The 23,275-nt window shown below is 39.1% G+C and overlaps 1 protein-coding gene across 1 annotated transcript; it reads left to right on the top strand.

Annotated features, from left to right (window-relative positions):
- Positions 1 to 14,889: 14,889 nt before the first annotated feature.
- LOC130247900 (uncharacterized) lies at positions 14,890 to 18,255 on the top strand. Its single transcript, XM_056481403.1, has 6 exons — positions 14,890 to 15,071; positions 15,152 to 15,287; positions 15,356 to 15,719; positions 15,815 to 15,941; positions 16,113 to 16,169; positions 18,146 to 18,255. Exons 1-6 carry the CDS (start codon positions 14,909 to 14,911, stop codon positions 18,253 to 18,255), a joined length of 957 nt encoding a protein of 318 aa, XP_056337378.1. The 5' UTR covers positions 14,890 to 14,908.
- Positions 18,256 to 23,275: the final 5,020 nt, after the last annotated feature.

The raw sequence follows: 23,275 nt of genomic DNA on the forward strand, positions 1-23,275 counted from the left end.
GGAGAACAACTGATAACAACAGCAGGTCAAAAATGGAAAGTGCATCCTGTCCATACTGTATGTGCTTTGACAGTGCTTTAAACAATGAATCATCCTTTTGCTCTTGAATTCGGATGACACCAGTATGTCTACCAGAATAAAATCAACAACAGCAGACTCCACCAATTCAGAGGTTGTGGATGATGTAACAACAAAAAAGGTGAGAGTGTATTTCTTTGTTTTGAAAAATTGATCCACTGTGCATCAGTTTTAACTAGATTTTCCAGTATAGTAAGCTGAATGTGGCAATTAAAAAGACAATAAATTATGTTACAATAATTAGACTCTATGAAGATGTCAATCAAATTAAATTAGTATAAAAAAAATCAACAATACACTTCTGGAAGTTTCATTTGTAGTGGCATTTACACTCTCAGAAATAAAGGTACCGGAGCTGTCACTAGGGCAGTATCTTTTCAAAAGGTACATATTTGTGCCTGAAGGGTACCTAATGGTATTCCACAGGTACTTTTTAGGTACATTTCAGAACTAATATACACCTTGTAGATACCACTGTGGACTGTGGGTACAAATATGCATGTTTTAAAAAAGGTACTGCCCCAATGACATCTCCTGTACCTTTATTTCTGAGAGTGTAGATACATTCACAAACCGCTGTTTAAAGGCACAGTATGTAATTTTCTCCCCTAGAGGGCATATATTCACAACCAACAAAGGCATAGTTTGATGACACTGTGACTGAATGTGAAATTATGGGAGTTGTCATCTTCATAAGAGCATTCTGATCCATAATAAAATGCAGTGGCCCCTTGTTATAACGTAGTTCACTTTTCGCTGCCTAGCAGTTTTGTGGATTTTTTTGTGTAATTTCACATGCTGACATAAGCCTGATTAGCACATTGTGTTTTGCATCCTGACTGGCTGTAGACCATTGTCAATCAATCTCCTCCATGCCGTGTCTCCTGTACAGTACAGAATGCGTTCAGCTTGCCAAACTTACATAAATCTTCAATCACTAGGAGTGTGATTCTGAAATGCTGTACTGTATGTTTGCAAGTTTTCTTCCCACAATGTCAACAAAACTTTCTGCACCATTAAAGTCACCTGCTCTAGCACCCAAAATGCAGAGGAAGATGCTAACCATCGCACAAAAAGTTGAACTTCTGGACATGCTAAATAAAAGTAGAAGTTAAGCGGCTGTAGGGCGCCATTATGGAATAAATACAGTAAAAGAAGATCAAATTATTTTGAACCTTGGTTTTATTCTATAATATTGGACTTATTTTTCTACGGCAGTTTGAACTTTGAGAGTGTTTAAACAAAAGAAAAGTGTAAAAATGTTAAAACCTGTCTGAGAAAAGTGTAAAAGTGTATAGTGAGGGGTTTTACTGCCTTAAAACAGCTATAATGATAGTAAAAAATAAAGATGACTACTTCATACTACAGATTTTGCCTATTTCGGGTTATTTTTAGAACGAAACTCCTGCCAATAACGAGGGACCACTGTACAACATTAGCACCTTTTTTTTCTATGAAAACCAACCAGGAATGGAGAGTGTGTGACATTATTACAATGAAGACACAGGAAACACTCCGGACATAAATACATTAACAAAATGGCTTAATTCTTTGGATTTGGGAACATTTAATGAATGTACAAAAATGAAATATATTTTTTAAGATGCAATGATGTTCATTATATATATATATAGTGTATTACTCCGCCCATTACTCCGCCCAGATGAGACTCTACAGTTTGACAAATATTGCAGCTGTTGGGCAACATAATGTACTTTTAAGGCATATAGTCAAGAATGTAGTTGTTCGGATTGCAACTATGCAGTTTATTTATAAGGATAGTGCTATATTTATATTTATAATATTTATAATTTTGGATACAGCGTGTCGATAGCCATTAGCCTGTCTTTGAGCAGAGCAAAGACGGTTGATGTTGTTCATCCACAAGATGGCAACAGTGGCTGAATAATAAGCCCTAAGAGGATAAAAACAGAGTAGTTTCTAACTACAACTGATCAAATCATTATTAAACAGGTAAGTGATATTCTAAGTTGATCTCTCTCTTTTGTATGTTGTAGTGCTGTATTTATACCATATAATTGTAGTGTATTGATTGTGAAATGGGACTCGAATATCAGGAATGTATATATTTTGTGTTGGCCACTCTTTGATGGCCATCTGTTTGTTTCTAATGCGTCTCCTATTTATGTTACTGCAGACTAGTCTAGTTAAAAGAAAAAAGAGGAAATGCCCACATGTGTTTAGCATTTTTTCACATAGCAAACACAACAGTAATCTGGTATTGTTTGTGCTGCTTTAGCTTTTTCGGGGATAATTATTGTGATCCACAAAAAAAAAAAAAAATACAGGGAAAGCTCTGTAGACTGATGGCATTTCATGCCGTTCAGTGTTCAGTCTTAAAATGTCAGTAAAATCACCTGTTTTGTCATCACTTTAGACATTACGGTAGAGAATCATTGAAATACTAGCTCTAAAGGGACGTGTGTGAAGTACCACCAGTTTCTGCTGTTCTGACATCAGCTGCAGATGTGAATGAATGGTGGAAGAAAGTAGTTCTTCATACAAAAGGATTTTGAGACTCTTCGTGTTTGATTGTCTTTTTTATATACATGCAGTTGAACTGTTGTATAAACATAATTGTAGCAGTGCTATGTGGCTGTATATCGTCACTGGTTTGACACTAAGGCACTCAGCCTGCGGCCTCGTGGCAATGCACACCTCCCACCGGTGCCGAAATACAGCCACATCGCACTGCTACTCATGTGATATTGCTTATATATATATATATATATATATATATATATATATATATATATATATATATATATATATATAATTCCATTTTTTTCATGCCAACGCCTTATTTATTATATGTAATAAAATAATACAAGATTCATTTTCATACTCTGTTTCACATTAAGCTGAACACACCTTGTGTCTTATTATTTTGTGACAAAATTTGACAAAATATGCATTATTATCATCGCTAATGTCATTTTTGGGAACACAAACAAGACACAGCATAATCCAATAATCCAGCAATTATACAAGAATTAACAGTCGCCTGTAGTCACATGGGTTTTCCAATTAGTTACAGTGTTCAATCACATAATGGGACCATAATCACGGTTCACAACCAAAAAAAGAAGAAAGAAACAAGAAGCATCTTCAATATTTTTGCATAATTTCCGACCCTGTTTTACCACCTTTTTTAATCAGAACAAATTGCGACAACATTTGATTAGTTGCTAATGAGGATTTTCACATGTTGACAAAGTTTTTTTTTTAGCCATGAGTGCAAAAGTGTTTTCTCAATACTCGTCAAAACGTTCTTCACATTGGAGTGCAAAGCAATAAGCAGCTCCCTGATGAAAGCATAAATCACTGGAGGTGGTGGGAGGAAACAACCAATGCTTTATGGGCCTTCCTCCCACTGAAAGCATTTATTAATTCACTCATAGTTTAATTAAAAGGGTATTTCCCCCTTCCTTGTCCCATCCGGATAAAAAACTACAGTTAAACAGATCGGCAGCACTGCCTCCAGGTCATTAAAGATGAATTAGTTCAACGTTTCACTAATGCTACCAATGGGAAGTCAGATATTATCCCAGACCTGTTATTTGCTCTTTATCCATGATTTATCCTAAACATTAGGTAGCTTTCGGAATCTTTTTTGGAAAGCTCTGATTTTATGAGGCACAGCGAGGTTTGTTGAAACAAATCTGGTTTTTAATAGAGGACATGTGGAGCTTCATCCGTCTTCTTTTATAGGAGGCTGAAATTGCTCCACCGCTTTCTGTTAAACACAGCAGTTCTGCTACTGACAGACTCGTGACACTGTTACAACTCTTAAACGGAGGAGAAAATGAGCCTTTTTAAACTGGAGCAGGGCTCATAAAATAAGAGGATCATGTAGATGGCCCAGTGTTACTCTGTTAAAATTTTATCTCACATGTCTTATTTATGTCTGTCTAGAGATAAAAAAAGTCATATATATATATATATATATATATATATATATATATATATATATATATATATATATATATATATATATATATATATATACACACACACACACACACGCACACACACACACACACACACACACACACACACACTCAGTTGAAGTCAGAATAATTAGTCCCCCATTTCAATTTTTTAAATTTTTATTTTTTATTTTTCCCAAATCGTTATACATTAACTAAATGTCACTTTAAGCTGTATAGAAGTGTCTTGAATAATATCTAGTCAAATATTATTTACTGTCATCATGGCAAAGATAAAATAAATCAGTTATTAGAGATGAGTTATTAAAACTATTATGTACTAAGTGTATAACCAACATAGTGCATTTTATTAACTAATAATTTAGCTATTTTTAGCCTATATATTAAGTATATATATTAGTATAACTTCTGTCACCAAGTGAAACTGGATAGAAGATTATTTCTAAACATCTTTTATCTATGCAACCCAGGCTTATTCTGATTATGTACCCCTATATACACTTCTGGAGATTGCGAAATGCGTCCCAGGAGCTACATTTTTTTCAGTTTTTGTTTTCACAAATCCAACAGAGGTCTCTACAAACAGCAGTACGCAGAACAAAATGTTTTTGTGTTATATAGCTATACATATATAATATACATATGTATACTATACATATTTAATGCATTTATAAACAATAAATATACATCAATGATAAGATATTGCCGTTATAATTTTTATCCATAAAACAGATGATACAGCTGAAATTGAGGCAAAAAAAGTCCTGACCCTGTACGTTTACTGTAAAACAAAGAGGAACCATCTGAATAACCCACTAAAGCGTTAGAACTATTTGAGCACTTACTACAGTATAATAATCTCTTAGTTGAGCTAAGCAGAGAAAAGTGTAGAGTACAGCACATTTTCTCATCCTCAGGGACACTCTATTCTCACTGACCTTCACGCATTGTGTCTGCAATTATGCTGGAGTTGTGGATTCTGATCAATGTGGGAAGAAGACCGAATCTTTAATCTTCTGTGTATGCTATAAATGTCTGAGAACTAAAGAGCTTTAATCAATGAGCGGTCAATGTGTATCACTGTTTATCTGCTAGAAATACAGCAAACACTGTGCATTTATTTTTAATGCTTACATAATTGCCATTATACCACAGAATTATAATACAAGATGGTACCAGTATGCTGGGTTTAAAATACTGATTTTCTCAATTTTTAATTATTATTAGTCAATATCAATTCTTGCAGGAATTATTTATCAAAAAAGAAAAATGATTCAGGCCATCCTAGGTTCAGAGGGGAAAATAAGTATTGAACATGTCATCTTTTTTTCTGGGAATAATACTTCTAAAGAGCCTTTGACATGGAATTGAACCAGATTTAGGTAAAAACCCAAACAATACAAACATAAGAGTAAAACTAAACAAAAATAATCTGAAAAATGAGTTATATGTAATAAGAATGAAATGACACAGAGAAAGTGCTGAACTACTGAAACATATTTAATACTTTATATAAAAGGTGTTTTTTTTTTGGTGATAGTAGCTTATAGATGCCTCTCATATGGAGAATGAAGTCACATGCTTTGCTCAGAATTTTCACAGACTTCAACAGTGTGTAAAAATCTTGATGGTTCTGTGGCTTTCGTCTATAAAATTTGATCTTTATTTTGTATTCTCTATTGGATTCAAGTCAGGTAATTGGCTGGGCCATTCTACAGCTTGATTTTCGAGAGTTTTCTTAGCTGTGGATCATTGTCTTGTTGAAATGTCCACCCTGGTTTTATCTTCATCATGCTACTAATGTGGATGTTGGACTGAAGCAACTAATATTCATTTACAATGACACAGGGCAGAAGGTTGCTGAATAATAATTAGATTTGTTTTCTTTGCATATGGATTTCTTCGGTTGTTACCAACATCCGTGGAAAATTTCACATTAACAGCAACCTTTCAAAATATGTTTTCTGAGAAAAATGGTGACATGTTTCATACTTATTTGCCCGTTGTATCTACTGCTGCTCTAAAATATTATAGCAAAAAAATAATAAATTGATTTTTAATTATTTATATTTTGGATGTTTTTGTCTTTATTTTGATAGTAGAGTAATGACAGGAAGCAAAGAAAAGGGATGGGGCCAGGAAAGATCAATGAGCTGGGATTTGAAGTCGGGACGTCTGAAGTGCAGGTGAGCTATATGTCTTCACCCTGCCCACGAGGCCATTGGCACTGACAAACAATATATAATTTTAATAATATGTCTGGAAATAGTGAATTCAGAAAAAGGGGTGCAGAACCAGTAGTTTTTCTGTAGGCAAAGTCCCTACTTTAAATGTGGATTTGATGTTCAAAAATTTGTAAATTGTACAAATTTCAAAAAAAGTTTTTCTGACTATTTTCCATATTAAGATGTATAAGGTTAAAGGCATTTTTTCAACCCTATTTTTAATTTTTAACATATATTTATGTATTTAAACTCAGCAATATTATATCATATTTTTAGGTTCAATATATTTCAGTATAGCCAGTCAATTTTACCGTTTTAGGAAACTGTTTTAATTTTTTTTTTCAATAAAGAGGTAAGTTATAAAATGTTTATTTGCAATCAATCAATCAAAAATTAAAACTGTGAATAAATCTGTCAGTTAGCGAATCAGTAATTGAATGCATTAATGAATAAAACAACTAATCAAGAAATATAAGCTAACAAGAGGGAAATGTGATCATATTTGCGAGTACCAGTTAACAGGCGTGTTGCAGCATTTTGCACCATTTGCAAACAGGCAATATCTGACCTGCCAATTCCCACATACAGTGCATTACAGTAATCTAACCGTGTGGTCATAAAAGTCTGGATTATTGTCTCATACTGTTTTTGAAGTATATATTGCTAATGATATTTTTGCTTGGGGTGAAATTTGACTCAGATTTTAAATTTGACAATCAGATTACAGCGGTAGTTAAATCTATCGTTTTTTCATTTGTGACTGTAGGCTTAATATGCTGAGATAACGAGTCCCATCGGTACCTTCAACCATTAAAAACCATAAAAACCATTACTTCTGTTTTGTTTTAAATTAAACTTAAAAAATTAAAAGCCATCCAAGCCTTCATTTTACTAAGACAATCAATGTCAAATGTCAATTGCAATGAATGACTGAATAAATGAATGAATGAATAAATGAATGAATGAATAAATTAATGAATGTATCAATCAATCAATTAATCAAACCAACCAATCCACCAAACACCCAATCAATCAATCAATCAATCAATCAGTGCACTAACCAACCAACAAATCAACCAGTCAGTTAGTTAGTTAATAAAATAAAAAATTCATCCATTAATTATGAAGTAATAAATAAATTAATCAGTCAATCAAAATTGAGTTTGGAAGCAATTGATAAAGTAAAAAAAAAAAGTCAAAAACAAATGTGCAGTAAAGGTAACAGTCAAAGCCTAAAATAATCCTTTCTCAATTTTAGAAAGTTGAAAAATGCTTCGCAAACATCTTGCTGCTAAATCTGTATGTATTATAATACCCACAGAGTAACAGACATGAGCATTGGTGTCAGTGACAGGAGAGAAATGGCGGACAGCAGAAAGAGGGCAGCGAGAGGAGCAGCTCATGGCAGCTCTGATGGATGGGGCTTGTTAGGAGGCCCAACTGTTAGCTAAGTGACAATGACAGCTGGAAAAGGCCCCCATTACCACTTTTAAAATGTGGCTAAAATCCCCATCAACCCGCAGAAGCAGATGTCAATAACCCAGGGCGAGAGTTCTGTCAGCGGTGACGACAGTTGCATGAGGCGACACATTTTCATCAGACTGACGGAGCCACAATCCAGACACTAATGTTTACAGTCAGGATGTCAGAAACATCAGAAAGCACTTAGCACACAAGAGGTTGTGCCAGACCCTTATAGATTTGTACAATAATTGCTTTGCATGTAGAACAAGGCTGAAGAGAAGTGTTCAGCTCAGCTTGTACGCTTGAGTTCTACACACCTCAAGACATGAGATCCATTAGTACAGTAACCAGTGTTACTCACACTGGAAATATCCACCACACACAGTAGAAAAGTTTTGACACTATTTAACCGTTTTCTCTGAGTGGTACGGTACGGTTCTGTACGCTCTTATGGCCGTTTCCACTGTCAAAAGGCGTACCAAACCATACCGTACCACTTTTTTGGCATCCTTTCGAAAGGGTACCAAAAGGTGGAGCTACACACGCAGCTAAACGCTGATTGGTTACAGAGATACATCACAAGCTCGTGGAGCTAGCCAGAATGAAAACAAAGGAACCGCCATGTTTTAAATACACAGCCGAGACATTCATTCATTCATTCATTTTCTTTTCGGCTTAGTCCCTTTATTAATTTGGGGTTGATGAACCGCCAACTTATCCAGTATATGTTCTACATAGCGGATGCCCTTCCAGCTGCAACCCATCTCTGGGAAACATCCGTACACACTCATTCACACTCATACACTACGGACAATTTAGCCTACCCAATTCACCTGTACCTCATGTGTTTGGACTGTGGGGAAAACCGGAGCACCCAGAGGAAACCCACGCGAACGCAGGCAGAACATGCAAACTCCACACAGAAACGCCAACTGACCCAGCCGATGCTCGAACCAGCGACCTTCTTGCTGTGAGGCGACAGCACTACCTACTGTGCCACTGCGTTGCCACAGCTGAGACATTACATCATAATACTATATGCATATAATAATGAGCCATTGTCAACCCGAGCTCAAACAAACCTTGTTGTTGCTTGATGAACAGCCACAAAGCCAAGAAAAACTAAATCTGCCATGTCCTGTTGTTCCAGGGAGCTCGCAATCGCGTCTATATTTGATATAGCGAACTTCTTGAGCTGATTATAATAACGTGTGTGTGATTATTGAAGTGTCTCCAACATTTGATCCTTTCAGAAAAGAAAAGTACAAGCGCGAGAGTGAAGCACGAATAAACAAAGGAGAAGCCCGACAAAACACAGGAGCAAATTGTTTCAGCAACCTGAATTATGAACAAACTGCCAGGTTTATCACTGACTTTTTGACTATTATGAACACAGAATGACAGAATTACTCTCCAACAGAGCTTACATGTACAGGTGAAGATTACAGACACAGATGAGAGCTTTGCACTGACTGTGGGCTATATGTTGCAAGTTTTTGAACTCAAATAAGAACTAAATGTATGTTGTGTGTAGTTTTCCTTTAATTGGTAACATAACAGAGACTGTAAGGGTCTGTATGTGTTCATATTTGTTGCATTTATTATATTTATTTTATATAATTGCAGACGTTACAGTAGGCTATTTTGCACTGTCATTTATCTGCAGTTATAATCAAATTATGTTCATAGAAAAGTTAGTAATGAACATTTAAACAAGTATTTATATGTATAAAGCATCTGTTTGGTGAGAAGTGCTTCTCATATGATATGTGAACGACTCAGTATATACAGTATAGCTTTACTGTAGACATTTATTCGAGCGAGAATGACGTCGACAGAAACTTTCTGTCGTACACCACGCCCACCAAAAGGGTACCCTTGGTAGTGGAAATGCAAGTCTGATAAAGGTGACCCATACCGCCCCTTACTGTACCAGTCAGTGGAAACTGGCCATAAGTATCATCATTATATATCTGTTAATGTACAAAATTATGTTAATAAAACTATGGGGAACATAGGGCCCAGACAACTTAGAACACTTTTTACTGAACCCAACATGAATAATTGTCTTTTATTCTGTCCTGTTGATAAAATTACTTTATATTTTATCGACAGGACAGAATAAAAGACAGTTTTTTCATGTTGGGTTCAATAAAAAGTGTTCTAAGTTCTCTGGGCCCTATGTTCCCCATATGCAACATTTATTTATTGCTTACTTATCAGGGGTTGCCACAGCAGAATGAACTGCCAACTATTCCAGCATATGTTTTACACAGCGGATGCCCTTCCAGCCACAACCCAGTACTGGGGAACACCCCTACACACTCATTCACTATGGCCAATTTAGTTCATCCAATTCACTTATACCACGTCTTTGGGTTGTGGGGGAAATGCCAACTGGCCCAACCGGGACTTGAACCTCTGACCTTCTTGCTGTAAGGCAACAGTGCTAACCACTGAGCTGCCCCATATGCAACATAATAAATTTAAATAAGGTCTCATGATCCTTTGTTTCCTATGTTGTTAAACACATTGTAACTTGGAAAAATGCTACCATGTATGTGTTCATGGGGAAGAGCTGTGGGAATTATCTCAAATTGTTTGCCAGGCTTAAGATTACATTTCATATTTGGAATCACCAATTAAAACTTGACAACTGTCAGTTAAATTTTGTTTTGTTTGAATCAAACAGAAAACTGCATTTTTAAAGGATGCCCATTATAATGAACGTGCACACCCCACGGGAATAAATTGTGGTTAAAAAATGGTTGTTTCTGAAGGACATGTTCAAATGTCACTCTGTCAATCAAACTTTTTAACTACCATGAGAACCAATAACTTATTTTACACTGCAGTGCCTGGACCATCTAATATGTGCGGTACTGTAAGAATTACCTCATAAGTTAATTCAAATTAAACTTTGGGAATTCGAATCAGAAGATTCGAACGACTGGCTCACAGTTAGGAATAGGTTAACTATATCATCTATTGGTGCACCCTAATAGAAGTAAGCAGCGTAACTATATCTTCTATCTATATAGTTGTCACGATCACCAGCGATCATACTCCCAGGTCGCTGGTTCTCTCACACATGGACTACAAATCCGCCATTCATGGACTACATATTCACACATGCACTCTGTTCACACACACGCTTCCCCATTTCCATTGATTAGACTCCCACAGCTGTTGCAACTTCTGGACTGATTACACACACTATTTATACATCACACTCACTCCCTGCCTTGGCCGAGTCTTGTTTACTGTATAGTGACTTTACAACGCGTTTCCTTTGTCTTGTCTCACCGTGTATTTACCCTAGCCTTGTCTACTGATTTATCCTTGTCTGCCACCTGCCTTCCGACCTCTCGCCTGTGACTGTTTACGATTCTGGACTGCCTATATACATCTGTTTGCACCTGTGTTGACCATTGCTTCTCCGACAACGAATAAACCTGCACGTGGATCCTAACCTCAGTTGTCTCTGTCACTCCTCGTGTTACAATAGTAAATCTATGTTATATTATTACGTGGCCAACAATATTAATATAAAACAGGATTTCACTATTTACACGAGCGAGGTAGCAAAACCATATAGCTTAAGCTGTAACTTAGAAACACATAAAACACCAACAAAGATCTTAAAATGAAACACAAGTTTATTAAGCTACACACACAGCAAGCTACTCTACGTAAAACAGAGAAACATACAGATACAAACAAAAAAATTCTGGGTTGACTAAATGAATGAAAACGAGCAACTAAGAGTCCCCAAAAGTCTCACACTTGCTAAGTTCTTAGCATTTCAACCTGATTAAACCACTCAGCAGTGAATCTGACTAAGGTTTACTGTTTAAACTTAATTAACACCAGCTTCAGCAAGAAATGGAAAATTGGTTTGTGTCCACTTGCGATTTGATGACCAGTCTCACTCGTCAGCTGGTTGAGGGAAACTCCGGCGAAGCCGATTGGTTGTGGTGCCTTAATGTGATTGGGATGTCCTTTGTTGCGGAAAGGGTTTTGCTTCATCCAGTGAAACGAGAGGCTTGTTGTCCCGTGTACAGAGAATTTGACGTCAGCAACGCGGGAAGTTTGTTGAACAGGAATCCTACTGTGACTGCTGCTCAGCAGAATTACGAAATTTAGGAAGTCAAAGTTCAGAGAAATTGAATGACTGACCAGTTATTAACTGGGGTGACAACACATCCCTTTTTGTCAAGGGAGAGAAGAATGTGTATTTGAATTAAGCTTTTGGGCAATACTTACTTAAGAAGGAGAGGATGAGGCGCCATGATGCTTCAGAACTGCTGCTTGTTAACTCCACCAGAAACATGGTTGAGTTCCTACAACACAATATTATTCTCTGAATAAGGCCTGTCCATTCACACTTTTCATTTAAGGTAATTATTAATTTATTACTGATGACAAATCTCCTTGAAAAATTACAGCGGTTCCTTTGTTTACAAGTTTGTGGGCGTAGTTACTGTCATGTGATTTGCGTTTGAATGGCAGGAATCCATTTAAAAAAAGAGGTCAAACTGTACCTCATAATTGTTCCAGACAAATTACAAAACCATGTTCGTTATAAACTGATTTGATCTGATTTGTTTAGGTGGCATGGTGGCTCAGTGGTTAGCACTGTCTCCTCACAGCAAAAAGGTCACTGGTTCGAGTCCCAACTAAGCCAGTTGGCATTTCTGTGTGGAGTTTGCATGTTCTCCAGGTGTTCCGGTTACCCCACAGTCCAAAGACATGTGGTATAGGTGAATTGAATGAACTAAATTGTCTGTATTGTATGAGTGTGTGAATGTAAGAGTGCATTGGTTTCTCCTAGTATTGGGTTGCAGCTGAAAGGGCCTCTACTGTCTAAAACATATGCTGCAATAGTTCGCAATTCATTCCTCTGTGGCGACCCCTGAAAAATAAGGACTAAGCCGAAAGAAAATAAATGTTGTTTGTTTAAATTTTGCAGAAATAATTTTTTTTTCAGTGTTGGGGAAATTGACAATGCCATCAATCCAGAGAAGCACTGGTAGAGCATGGATGTGTAGCTAGAGGATCCATCCATACAGCTGCCTACCGAGAGGGAGCCAGTGAGAGAGAGGTCCAAGAACCTGAGGGTAAGTCTGAAAGAGCTCCAGCATTTCTCTGTAGAGAGAGGAACACCTTCACCCTGTTCTCGATGAACAACCATCTCTACAGCTCTCTACCAATATATGGTAGAGGGGCCAGACGGATGCCTCTTTGTTAAAAATAGCTGTGCAATGACGGCCCTCATCCAACCCGACAGAGATTAAGAATTACTGCAAAGAGAAATAGGGGAAAATGCCCAAAATAGGCATGCCAAGCTTACTGTTAATGAGGCTACAATTAGTGCTAAAGGAGTTTCAACAAAGTTTTGAGCAGAAGTTAATAATTATGTACATGTGATTTTTAAAAGAAATGTTCCAAGACTTCAATCAGTTGTCATTTTGGGGTTTTGTTAGTTGATGTTTCAGAAAAAAATTTATAATTTTATCCATTTTGCAATAAGGCTACAAAAAAATTGAAGTGCTATGAATATTTTCTAGAGGCACTGTAGATTGCTGTCTGCTCCACATGCTTTCGAAATGCTGAACCCTTGGAGCACAGTTTTTTACAATACTGTATGTGTTCATCATCTGCCAGAAACATCTGGGGAGAGGCAACCCTGGACACACATAACCTTATAAACATGGGATCTATAGGATCTGGGGAATTTGAGATCCTGGAACTATGCAATATCTTCCCTCACAACAAGCTCAGTTCAGTTATATTATGACAAGACCATGACCATGATGAACCTTCCATCCTTCAAATCAATCCCAGCTTACAGGCCATAGTGAAGCACCATTCTTTCCACCATCTGACAATCACCCCTACTCAGTCAAAACAACCAGTCCGCTCTGGTCTGAGATTTTGCCCAAAGATGATGCTTTTTAAAGACCTGCCACACAACAGGCCTACAAGTTCTCAATCCAGCCTTTCTCAGCCTGTTTTTGAATAGCATTGATTGATTATGTGCTTCTGGTGGCTGTTGTTGTCTATTTGAACATGTCTTGCAGCTATGCTATTCAGATGTACTGTGCATGTACTGTACAAGTGCCCTTCCTAGCTCTTTGCCAGACTACTGTTTTAAGAGTCTCGCATTATGCATAGCACATATGTAGTCCTCATGCCTCTATGCAATCCTGCCAAAGGCACATTCAAATAGATTAGCAGGGACCCTGGGTAACTTTGTGTTTGGTTTTATTACGAGCAGAGGAAATTATGACCTAGACAGAAAGCCTAATATTTAAGAATCACCCTTCATTAGAATTAGCATGCATTTGTTGACTTTTAACTTTGGGGAGTTGCTGTTTATCTTACACATCATTAGGAAAGGCATAATTCCAATCCACTTTAGCTTAAAATTTAGATTCTCTTAGAGTGTTACTTTTGGGAAATCATCCACATAAATATCCCTTGATATATAGCAATATATGTTACCATGGCGATTATTATCATTAGTTGTAATATCTAAGAACATCTTAAGATCTTAACTGGGACAAAACGTATGATCAATACCTGTATTTGTGATCATAAGAATATAGTAAAATCGTTATTGCCATAGACTGAATAATATATCACTGATTCTTAAGGCCTGGGACAAAAACATATTCAGCAATTACTGCTATAAGCTTTAAAATGAAAATGTGCATACATTAAATATGATTTGTTATGTTATTACAAGTATTATATGTGTAAATGATATCATATTAATGATAGTATGTATTTAACATGCTTAGAATGCATTTTACCTTAGCTTATATCAGCCATATGGAGGTTGATATTGATAGCTGCCCCTTAAAAAACACAAAATATAACTATAAGCATTTGAAAATAATGTGTAAGAGCAATTGATATGAAAATTCATGTTTTCATTGCCACTGTCAAATGCATCATCTCTGTCAGCATTCTTAACCATTGTCAGATAACTTCTTTTGATGATATTTCATTTATTTGTTAATTATCAAACATGTAAAAATGGAAAAAAAGACTTAACACACAAAATGTCTTTTTAATACTTTTATCATGAGCTCAGAGCTAAGACCATATCCCCTCTCTATATTTGTGATGATTATAAGAATACTTCTTACAGGTGAATTAGACATGGATCCACTGTTGCCCACCCTGAGCATCGTTGACACCAGTGTGCCACAGGACAGACAACAGTGCTTTCTTAAAGCATCGAAGGACGCCAAGACCTTGGCCTCTCGCAACAGGTGCTTCGAGCGGAACACTAGCCAGGACAAAAAAACTGCTTGTGAGGAAGGTAATATCTTATTTGTGTGTTTCTGTCATATGCGTACACTGCAGACTGTTGTTTGCATTAATGTTATTTTTATGTCTTAGCTAAAAAAAGATGCCAGCACATTACTTGTGCGCCATCTGAGGTCCAGTATCTCGGCCAGCTCATTCTAAACTTTGGCAAATACAATGGCCAAAGTTTTAAATGGCTGGTGGAGAACGACGTTGGCTACATTAAATAGTAAGTATGTTGCTACACATTTGCATAAGCTGTTTTTACACAAATTAATTATCTTTTTGAAATTTCAGTGTGCTGGATATACACATCAAGGAGCGTCGCCATCAAGGAAGAAAAGAGGGCCCAGGTGAGTATATAAAGGATCTTCTGTTACAGTATGTGCAACTGTTTCCACAGGTTTCCTGCCACCTCGAGGTCAACGTCGACAGGGCCATCTACGGTCAGGGCCGCTTCAGATCCTTCACGTTCCTGGAGATGTGGCAGTGGTACAGCCTGCACAAGACCCTGCAGGCTGATCCACAAGCTGGCAGCGCCCAAGAAAAGAAGATGGCACAGGAGGCGTTCTGCTCTGTGCGGCAGTGGCTGACGATGAAGGAGGAGGACATCAGCGTCAAGACACTGAAGCGGTTCCGGCAGTACATTCTCAACAAAGAGGTAGGCTTTATTTATTTCTTTTAAATGTGACTTTATCAAAAAAATATATATCATGCTGGCAACATTTCATGCAAACTACAACCTGTAACTCACAGAAACCCCCAGAAGACAGGCCTCTTCCTGCAGTGGCGGCCAGCTCCAGCTCGTCGGGATCTAGAGGTGATGGTGGATGGGCGGATGATGCGCTACTGGTGGAAGCCCTCAGTGCTTTTGAAGCACAAGGTGTATATCCCTTTAATTATTGTCTTTAATTGTTCATGTACAATAGCATAAATCTTTTATTAATAAATAAATCAATGACACACAAAATCAAAACACTGAGCTGATGAGATTGTCTTCTTGCTGATTTGACACTGACTTTTGCCCATCTTGTGTTTTTTTGTCTTTCTTTAGCAGTGGAGGACAAAGGCGGTCTGCTGAAGAAACCATTCAGCTCCTCTGAAAGACAAGGTATATCACATAATGAATGTCACTTATTAACATTTATTCATACTGTTATAGCATGAACTACAGTTGAGGGCCCTCCTGTGAAATATTTATTTAAGGTAATGGAGCAAGGACATGTTCACAGTACTTAAGATAGTATATTATCTTCTGAAGAAAGTTTTATTTGTTTTATTATTTATGTTTTTCTATTGGCTACAGAACAAACAGTGTTAACCTAGTTAAGCCTTTACTTTCTCAGGCTGAATTTCAATTCAATTCAATTCAATTCAATTCAATTCACCTTTCAATTCAATTCAATTCACCTTTATTTGTATAGCGCTTATACAATGTAGATTGTGTCAAAGCAGCTTCACATAAAAGGTCACAGTAAATAGGAACAGTGTAGTTAAGTTTGTAGTGTTTAAGTTCAGTTCAGTTTAGCTCAGTTCAGTGTGGTTTAATAATCACTACTGAGAGTCCAAATATTGAAGAGCAAATCCAACGATGCGCAGCTCTACAGATCCTGAACCATGCAAGCCAGTGGCGACAGCGGAGAGGGAAAAAAAACTTCACTAAAGGCGGAAGTGAAGAAAAAAAACCTTGAGAGAAACCAGGCTCAGTTGGGCACGACCATTTTAATTTCTCCGCTGGCCAAACGTCTTGTGCAGAGCTGCAGTCTCAGTGGCGGAGGCTGGAAGCTGGCCTCAGCGAAGACTCGTCTGTCTCTGGAGCGTCATAGGAAACAGTCTCATGTTCTCCACTCTTCCATGACCATCGCAGTAGTTGTTCAGGATTCGGCCAGGTCCAGGATATGGAAACCTTGGGATCATCTCGTCGTTGGTCTTGGATCGAATCAGTGACTCTGCATAGTCTAAGGGCCTCAGGAAGAGTATCCCCAGGTGGAAATGGAGAATAAAGAAAATAATTAGCGTAGCTGATGTTCACAGTGTATATCAGCAAGATGCATAACCTGTGTGGAAGCCCCCTAAGTGGTGCACTAAGTGTATGCTTTACTGAACAGATAGGTCTTTAATCTAGTTTTGAATTGGGAGAGTGTGTCTGAGCCTCGGACATTATCAGGAAGGCTATTCCAGAGTTTAGGAGCTATAAATGAGAAGGCTCGACCTCCTTTACTCGACTTTGCTATTCTAGGTACTACCAGAAGTCCTGAGTTTTGAGATCTTAAAATATGGTAACACTTCAGTATAATAGTCCTTTAGTTAATCAATTTACTAACACTAAGTGTCGCCAATCTTGTGCAGCATTTATTAATTACAGTTCAACATTAATGCATTATTATTTGCATTAATGCAACATTAATGTTGACATTACTTAATGCACAGTGTATTAATGAACTAACGTTATTTAACTTAAATAACATGAAATCGTTAACAAAGATAAATTAATACTGTAATTAATGTATTAAATTTCTTGTTCATGTTAGTAAATGCATTAACTAATATTAACTAATGAGCTATTACTCTAAAGTGTTACCCTAAAGGGTGACACTTTACAATAAGTTTGTATTAGTTAATGTCAAAGCATTTACCACCATAAACAAGCAATGAACAATACACTTAATACAGTATTTGTTCGTGTTACAGTCATCCATCCCAACTCACAGTCCAGCAACTAAGCATTAAATATTATATTAAAAAAGCATTAGTACATGTTTAACTATGATTAAAAAATGTACAAGCATTGTTCATAATTAGTACATGTTAGTAAATACATTATCTAATGAAACCTTATTGTAAAGTGTGACCCAATATTATATACTGTCATCATGGCAAAGATAAATTATGAGAAATCAGTTATTAGAACTATTATGTTTAGAAATGTGCCTGAACAAGTCCTCTCTCCATTACACATAAATTGTGAAAAATAAACTCAAATTTAACAGGGGGGCTTATAATTCCGGCTTGCACTGTATGCATTAATAAATAAAAGTCGTCACACTAAGACACTGTGTTCTGATAATCACAACTGTGCTCATTTAGGAGCCGGGGAAGCAAAGAGAAGAAAACGTTCCTGTGAAGATCTTTCACAGAAGCTCCACTCAGACTCTCCACTGTCTGCTGTAAGTTCATCGTTTGTACATCACAATTAGGTGGTGCATATACTCCTGAATACAGTTTTGTGAGCAAAGATGGGGAGGCTGTGCAAAACGTATGATTATGTCAATGAAAAAGGTTTTACCTATTATACTTACTTTGTTGAAGGCTCCTGTGTCAACTTCTTTATTGGAGGCTCCTGCATCAGCCTCATCAGTTCCTGTCTTTTCTTCTTCATCGGCTCCTGCATCAGCCTCATCAGTTCCTGCCTCGGCTTCTTCATCGGCTCCTGTATTAGCCTCATCAGTTCCTCTCTTTTCTTCTTCATCGGCTCCTGCATCAGCCTCGTCAGTTCCTGCCTTGGCTTCTTCATCTGCTCCTGTATCAGCCTCATCAGTTCCTGCCTCGGCTTCTTCATCGGCTCCTGCATCAGCCTTGTCAGTTCCTGCCTCGGCTTGTTCATCGGCTCCTGCATCAGCCTCGTCAGTTCCTGCCTTGGCTTCTTCATCGGCTCCTGCATCAGCCTTGTCAGTTCCTGCCTCGGCTTCTTCATCGGCTCCTGCATCAGCTTCTGTGTCAGCTTCTGACGTTCAACCTAGAAGGTCATCTGGTGGGTCAACACACAGTGACCCAGCACATTCTGAGGTAACTGTCAAAGAACTCTGTGGTTGTGAAGATAAGAAAAATGTATACTTTAATACTAAAACTTTAATTGATTTTAACACAGTTTTGTCTCGGTTATTCTAATTACCAGGTGTCATTTGAGGGTTGGCACAAGATGTGGGAGTTTGGTCTTCATGGGCTGCCCAGTGGAGACATACTGTGGCTTAAGGAGGATGCTGAAAGGGGACTCTTTCAGAGGGCCATGTCTTATAAAGACAAACATGGAAACAGAAAGTGGAGGAAAGTCCTGAAGAATGACCGGATGTGGTTTCACCCTCCAGAATTTCCTGTAGTGGTGGAAGGAAAAGTCCCCTCAGCAGACTCCTTTTTTCGCAGCTCGTTTTTTTTCTGGAGACCAGTCGGTGTGTGGCGTTACAGTCTTCGGTGCCCAAGGTCTGACTGCCCAGCACGCACCAATCAGAAGGCTTTCCTCTACCGTTGTGGGTATTCATCCACGGTAAGACAGATCTACCACATGTCTGGCTGGTACTCCATGCTGACTGAGGTCCTGGCATGCAACGCCTGTAGAAAGGCTGCAAAGGAGTCGGAAGAGCATACTATTGGTCGTTTCCTGTCATGGGATCAGTGCATCCTTAACCAGCTCAGTCCAGCTCACAGAGCGGTGTTTCCTGCTGTCTTGACGCTACGGTGAGTCTCTAGCAGAATACAAATCATTGTGAAATTATGCAGAGTCCTAAAAAAAGTTAAGCTTTACCATCATCTAATGATTGTGTTGCTCCTATGATTCTAGGCATGGCGTGGACAAGCAGGTGATCCGCCTGATGAGGGAAAACAAACAGATACTATAGAAGTCAATGGTTACAGGTTTCTGACATTTTTCTAAATATCTTGTTTAGTGTTTAAAAGAAACCCATAATGGTTTGAAATCATTAAAAGGATCAGCAAATGATTAAAGAAATATTATTATTATTATTTTTAAATTCCTAACCTTTTGAGCATTTAATCAAAGATTAAGTAGCAAAGTGTCCGTTTTCTCTGCTTTTAGGGAGTTTGTGTCAGCAGTTCCAGCGACCACCAGCACGGAGAGAGCCGCCATCTGCCAGACTGATGAGAAAGGCGTTTCTTATTTCAGAGGCAGATAACATCGAGGACTACCGTACTCAGATTATGTCCACATTTGGCAAAGTCCTAAAGTACGACTCCACCAAGAAGGTAAATTTAACACAATGGAAAATAAGTCAGTTTGTAAACGTATTGCAAAACCTTTTTACTGTTGTTCTTTCAGGAAATCCTTTATCAGAGAGATTTTATCCTTAAAATATTATTGTCCACATTTGCATCATGGGACATTTTAATTATTAACGACAATTGATGAGTAAAGTATTATTAATTGTTTAATAATAAATAATTATCAATAAATTAATATCTAATATGGGTTACTAGTGCTTTAAAATCGTGTTTGTCACCATCACACGCACCTAATTATTATTCATACTTACCTACGTCTTCGTGTGTCGTTTTCTTCACTTCGGGTTTCCTCTTGCATGCTCTGCATCCGAAATCTAATGAGCTGTATTGCAAAAACACATTATTAATTCATATCTGAATATTAGTGACTCTTACTTTCTTGATCTGGTGCAGAAAAAAAAAAAACTACAAAATACAAATGTTTGAATCTATTTGTGTTGCATTTGTTATCAGATCTGCAAGAAACTCTCCGGCGATGGAAAAGGCACTGCAGAGTGGTGTACCAATGTGGCCAACGAGCAGGGGCAGATCCTTATATCTGTTCTCACCTGTGAGGAGTCATTGGAGAAGATGAGGCCGATGGCTGAAGGCCTCATGGAGAGGTACAGGAGAGCTGATGAGGCACCGCCCGAGCTCATGTATGTGGATCATGGCTGCTGTCGCATCCACGCCGTGTCCTCGGTTGAGCAGCTCTTCAGTGACTGGACGGACAGGGGTATGCTGGTACGGCTGGACATCTTTCATTGGATCCATCGATTCGATGCAGCTCTTCGGACAGATCATCATCCAAAGTATGCCCTGTTCAAGTCTGCCCTCTCTGCTGCCGTCTTTGCCTACAACAAAGACGACATGGCTCTTCTGGTACAGGCGATACGTGCCGGTCACCCAACCAACTATGCCTCCCTGGCTGACAGCCAGATCATCGAGCTGCGTGTCAGTAAATATGACCTCAGCCATTATGTCAGGAGGATCACAGTTGGTGCCCAGGAAACATGTGCGCGCGTGCAGTGCGCCATTGATCTCCTGAAGGGAGCCGCAGGGATGGATGAGAACCAGGTGCATCTGTTTAAGGACTCTGCAGCCATCGACCACGTCTGGGAGAACCAGCAGAAGCACCTTGAATGCATCCAGGATCCACCAGGGAGGAACATGTACACCATCACCAAGTATGTGACCCGTAACGGTGTTCGTCTTGCGCGGTACAGTACGGTGAGAGGAAGCAACAGTCTGGAGGGCTTTCATTCCTTTCTGCCTGACATGATCCCGGGACCCCACTGTGCTGCCGTCCCGTTTCAAGTCTATCTGCTGGCTGGCATCGCAAGCTGGAACTTTAACAGGGAGTCAGCCAGCGTCCAAGGGCGGAAAGGGAGGAAACATATGGTGTACATGTCTCCTCTGGTCCATCGCCTAAACCAAAGGTGCCAGGAGCTGTTTGGGGAGGTGGAGGAGGCAAACTACAGGCCTCCAGTTCCTGCTGGTGATGAGCGCATTGGTCTGGAGTACCTGTTTTCCCAGTCCTCAGAGCCCTTCAGTGCCCCTGATCATTACGCTCAGACTAGAGAGACACTTCAGGCAGATGAGGATGAGGATGAAGATGTTCCTGCTGGGGTGGCAGAGGAAGAGGAAGAGGATGATGTGGGCTACTCCTCAGACCACGAGAGGGACAGCCTGACTCCTCTGAGGAACCGTCTGTGCCTCACCGATCAGGCAGTGGCTGCTGAATTTGACCCCTGTGTGGAGGACGTGTGCGGTCCCAATCATCTGCCTGGGTACCAGCACGTAGAGGATCTGTGTAAAGTCCTTGTTGAGATCGCCCTGGAGGAAGGAAAACTTGCCTTAAATGAGTCGACCAGGCAAAAGGTCATCAGCGCCTGGAACAAGCTTGACCTCCATGACCGCAGCATCCAACAATTCGACAGCCTCTACTCTGCACGCTGGGGCAATGCTCTGTTTGGCCGCACCAGTGGAGATCCGACTGAGGCGTCCCTGGTGCAGAAGCTCAAGTTCAGCAAGCGTTACTCAGCCGCACACTTGGTGGACTCCAGAAAGAACCGGCTGATGTACTGCCTGGTCAAACAGCTGTGGCTTCATCCTGGTGTTGGAGGAAAAGCTAAAGGGTCACCGCTGAAGCAGCATATCACTAAACTGTACCAGCGTGTGCAGCAGAGAGTGACGGTGGACGATGATCAGCTCAGCAAACTCGGGATTCCCATCCTGAAAATAAATTCAAAGTGCGTGAGCGAGTTCATCAGGAGGCAGGAGGCGCTGTCAGCCACAAACGTCACTGACCAGGGTCTGTCTGTCCTCCGTCGTCACCAGAGCGTCTCCAGCACCAGCCAGCCCCCTGCTGAGGAGCTTCCAGAGGAAAGACCCCATACCAGCCGGCCTGCAGTGCAGTATCAGATCACCACTTCTCTGGCCGGCACCCGAAAGTTAAAGCAAAGGCAAATCTTACCTGTCCCTCCCTCTGCTCTTGCTCAACCAGTTCCTGCGCCGGCCCATTCGATGTCCGCAGTACTCTGGCACACACACACTCCGCTGACTGCACCTCCTGCTGTTTCCTTGCCGCAGGCATCCACTCTGCCACTGTTGCCCTCAAGATCAACAATCTACAAGAGGAAAAAGGCAGGACTCAGTGGCTCTGGACATCCAACCTCAGTGAAGGTTTACATCTGTGCTCTGTGTGGCCAACCAACTCAAGGTCACAAGAAATACAGAAAGAAGAGCTACTGTGAGAGCTCCAAAGCCTCCACGTCCACAAACCTTGCTGGGCAGACGTTTGACTGTTTTGAAGACTTTAAAAGGGCTGTGGACGTTCTCTTGGGCTCTCAGTCTCAGGCCTCCGAGTCTGTCTAACTGGACCTCTATCCATATTGCGGCTCATAGTTTTTGACTTGTAACAGTGTTATTGTTGCAAAAATGTATATGTTATAATAACAGTTGGTTGTTTGAAAGTTTACAGTGTTTTACACTAATTTGTTGATTGTTGTAGAAACAAATGTTATATTAACATTTGATTGTTTAAGTTTACAGTGTTTTACACTAATTTGTTGATTGTTGTAGAAACAAATGTTATATTAACATTTGATTGTTTAAGTTTACAGTGTTTTACACTAATTTGTTGATTGTTGTAGAAACAAATGTTATATTAACATTTGACTGTTTAAGTTTACAGTGTTTTACACTAATTTGTTGATTGTTGTA

This window comes from Danio aesculapii, chromosome 20 (genome assembly GCF_903798145.1).
Source record: "Danio aesculapii chromosome 20, fDanAes4.1, whole genome shotgun sequence".
Taxonomy (NCBI): domain Eukaryota; kingdom Metazoa; phylum Chordata; class Actinopteri; order Cypriniformes; family Danionidae; genus Danio; species Danio aesculapii.

Bases quoted from the DNA above. Each gene is read 5' to 3' on its own strand.
- LOC130247900 (XM_056481403.1), top strand. From the start codon at position 14,909: ATGGATCCACTGTTGCCCACCCTGAGCATCGTTGACACCAGTGTGCCA. The intron at 15,288-15,355 runs GTAAGTATGTTG...TTGAAATTTCAG, and splicing joins GACGTTGGCTACATTAAATA to TGTGCTGGATATACACATCA. The intron at 15,942-16,112 runs GTGTATATCCCT...GTCTTTCTTTAG, and splicing joins CAGTGCTTTTGAAGCACAAG to CAGTGGAGGACAAAGGCGGT.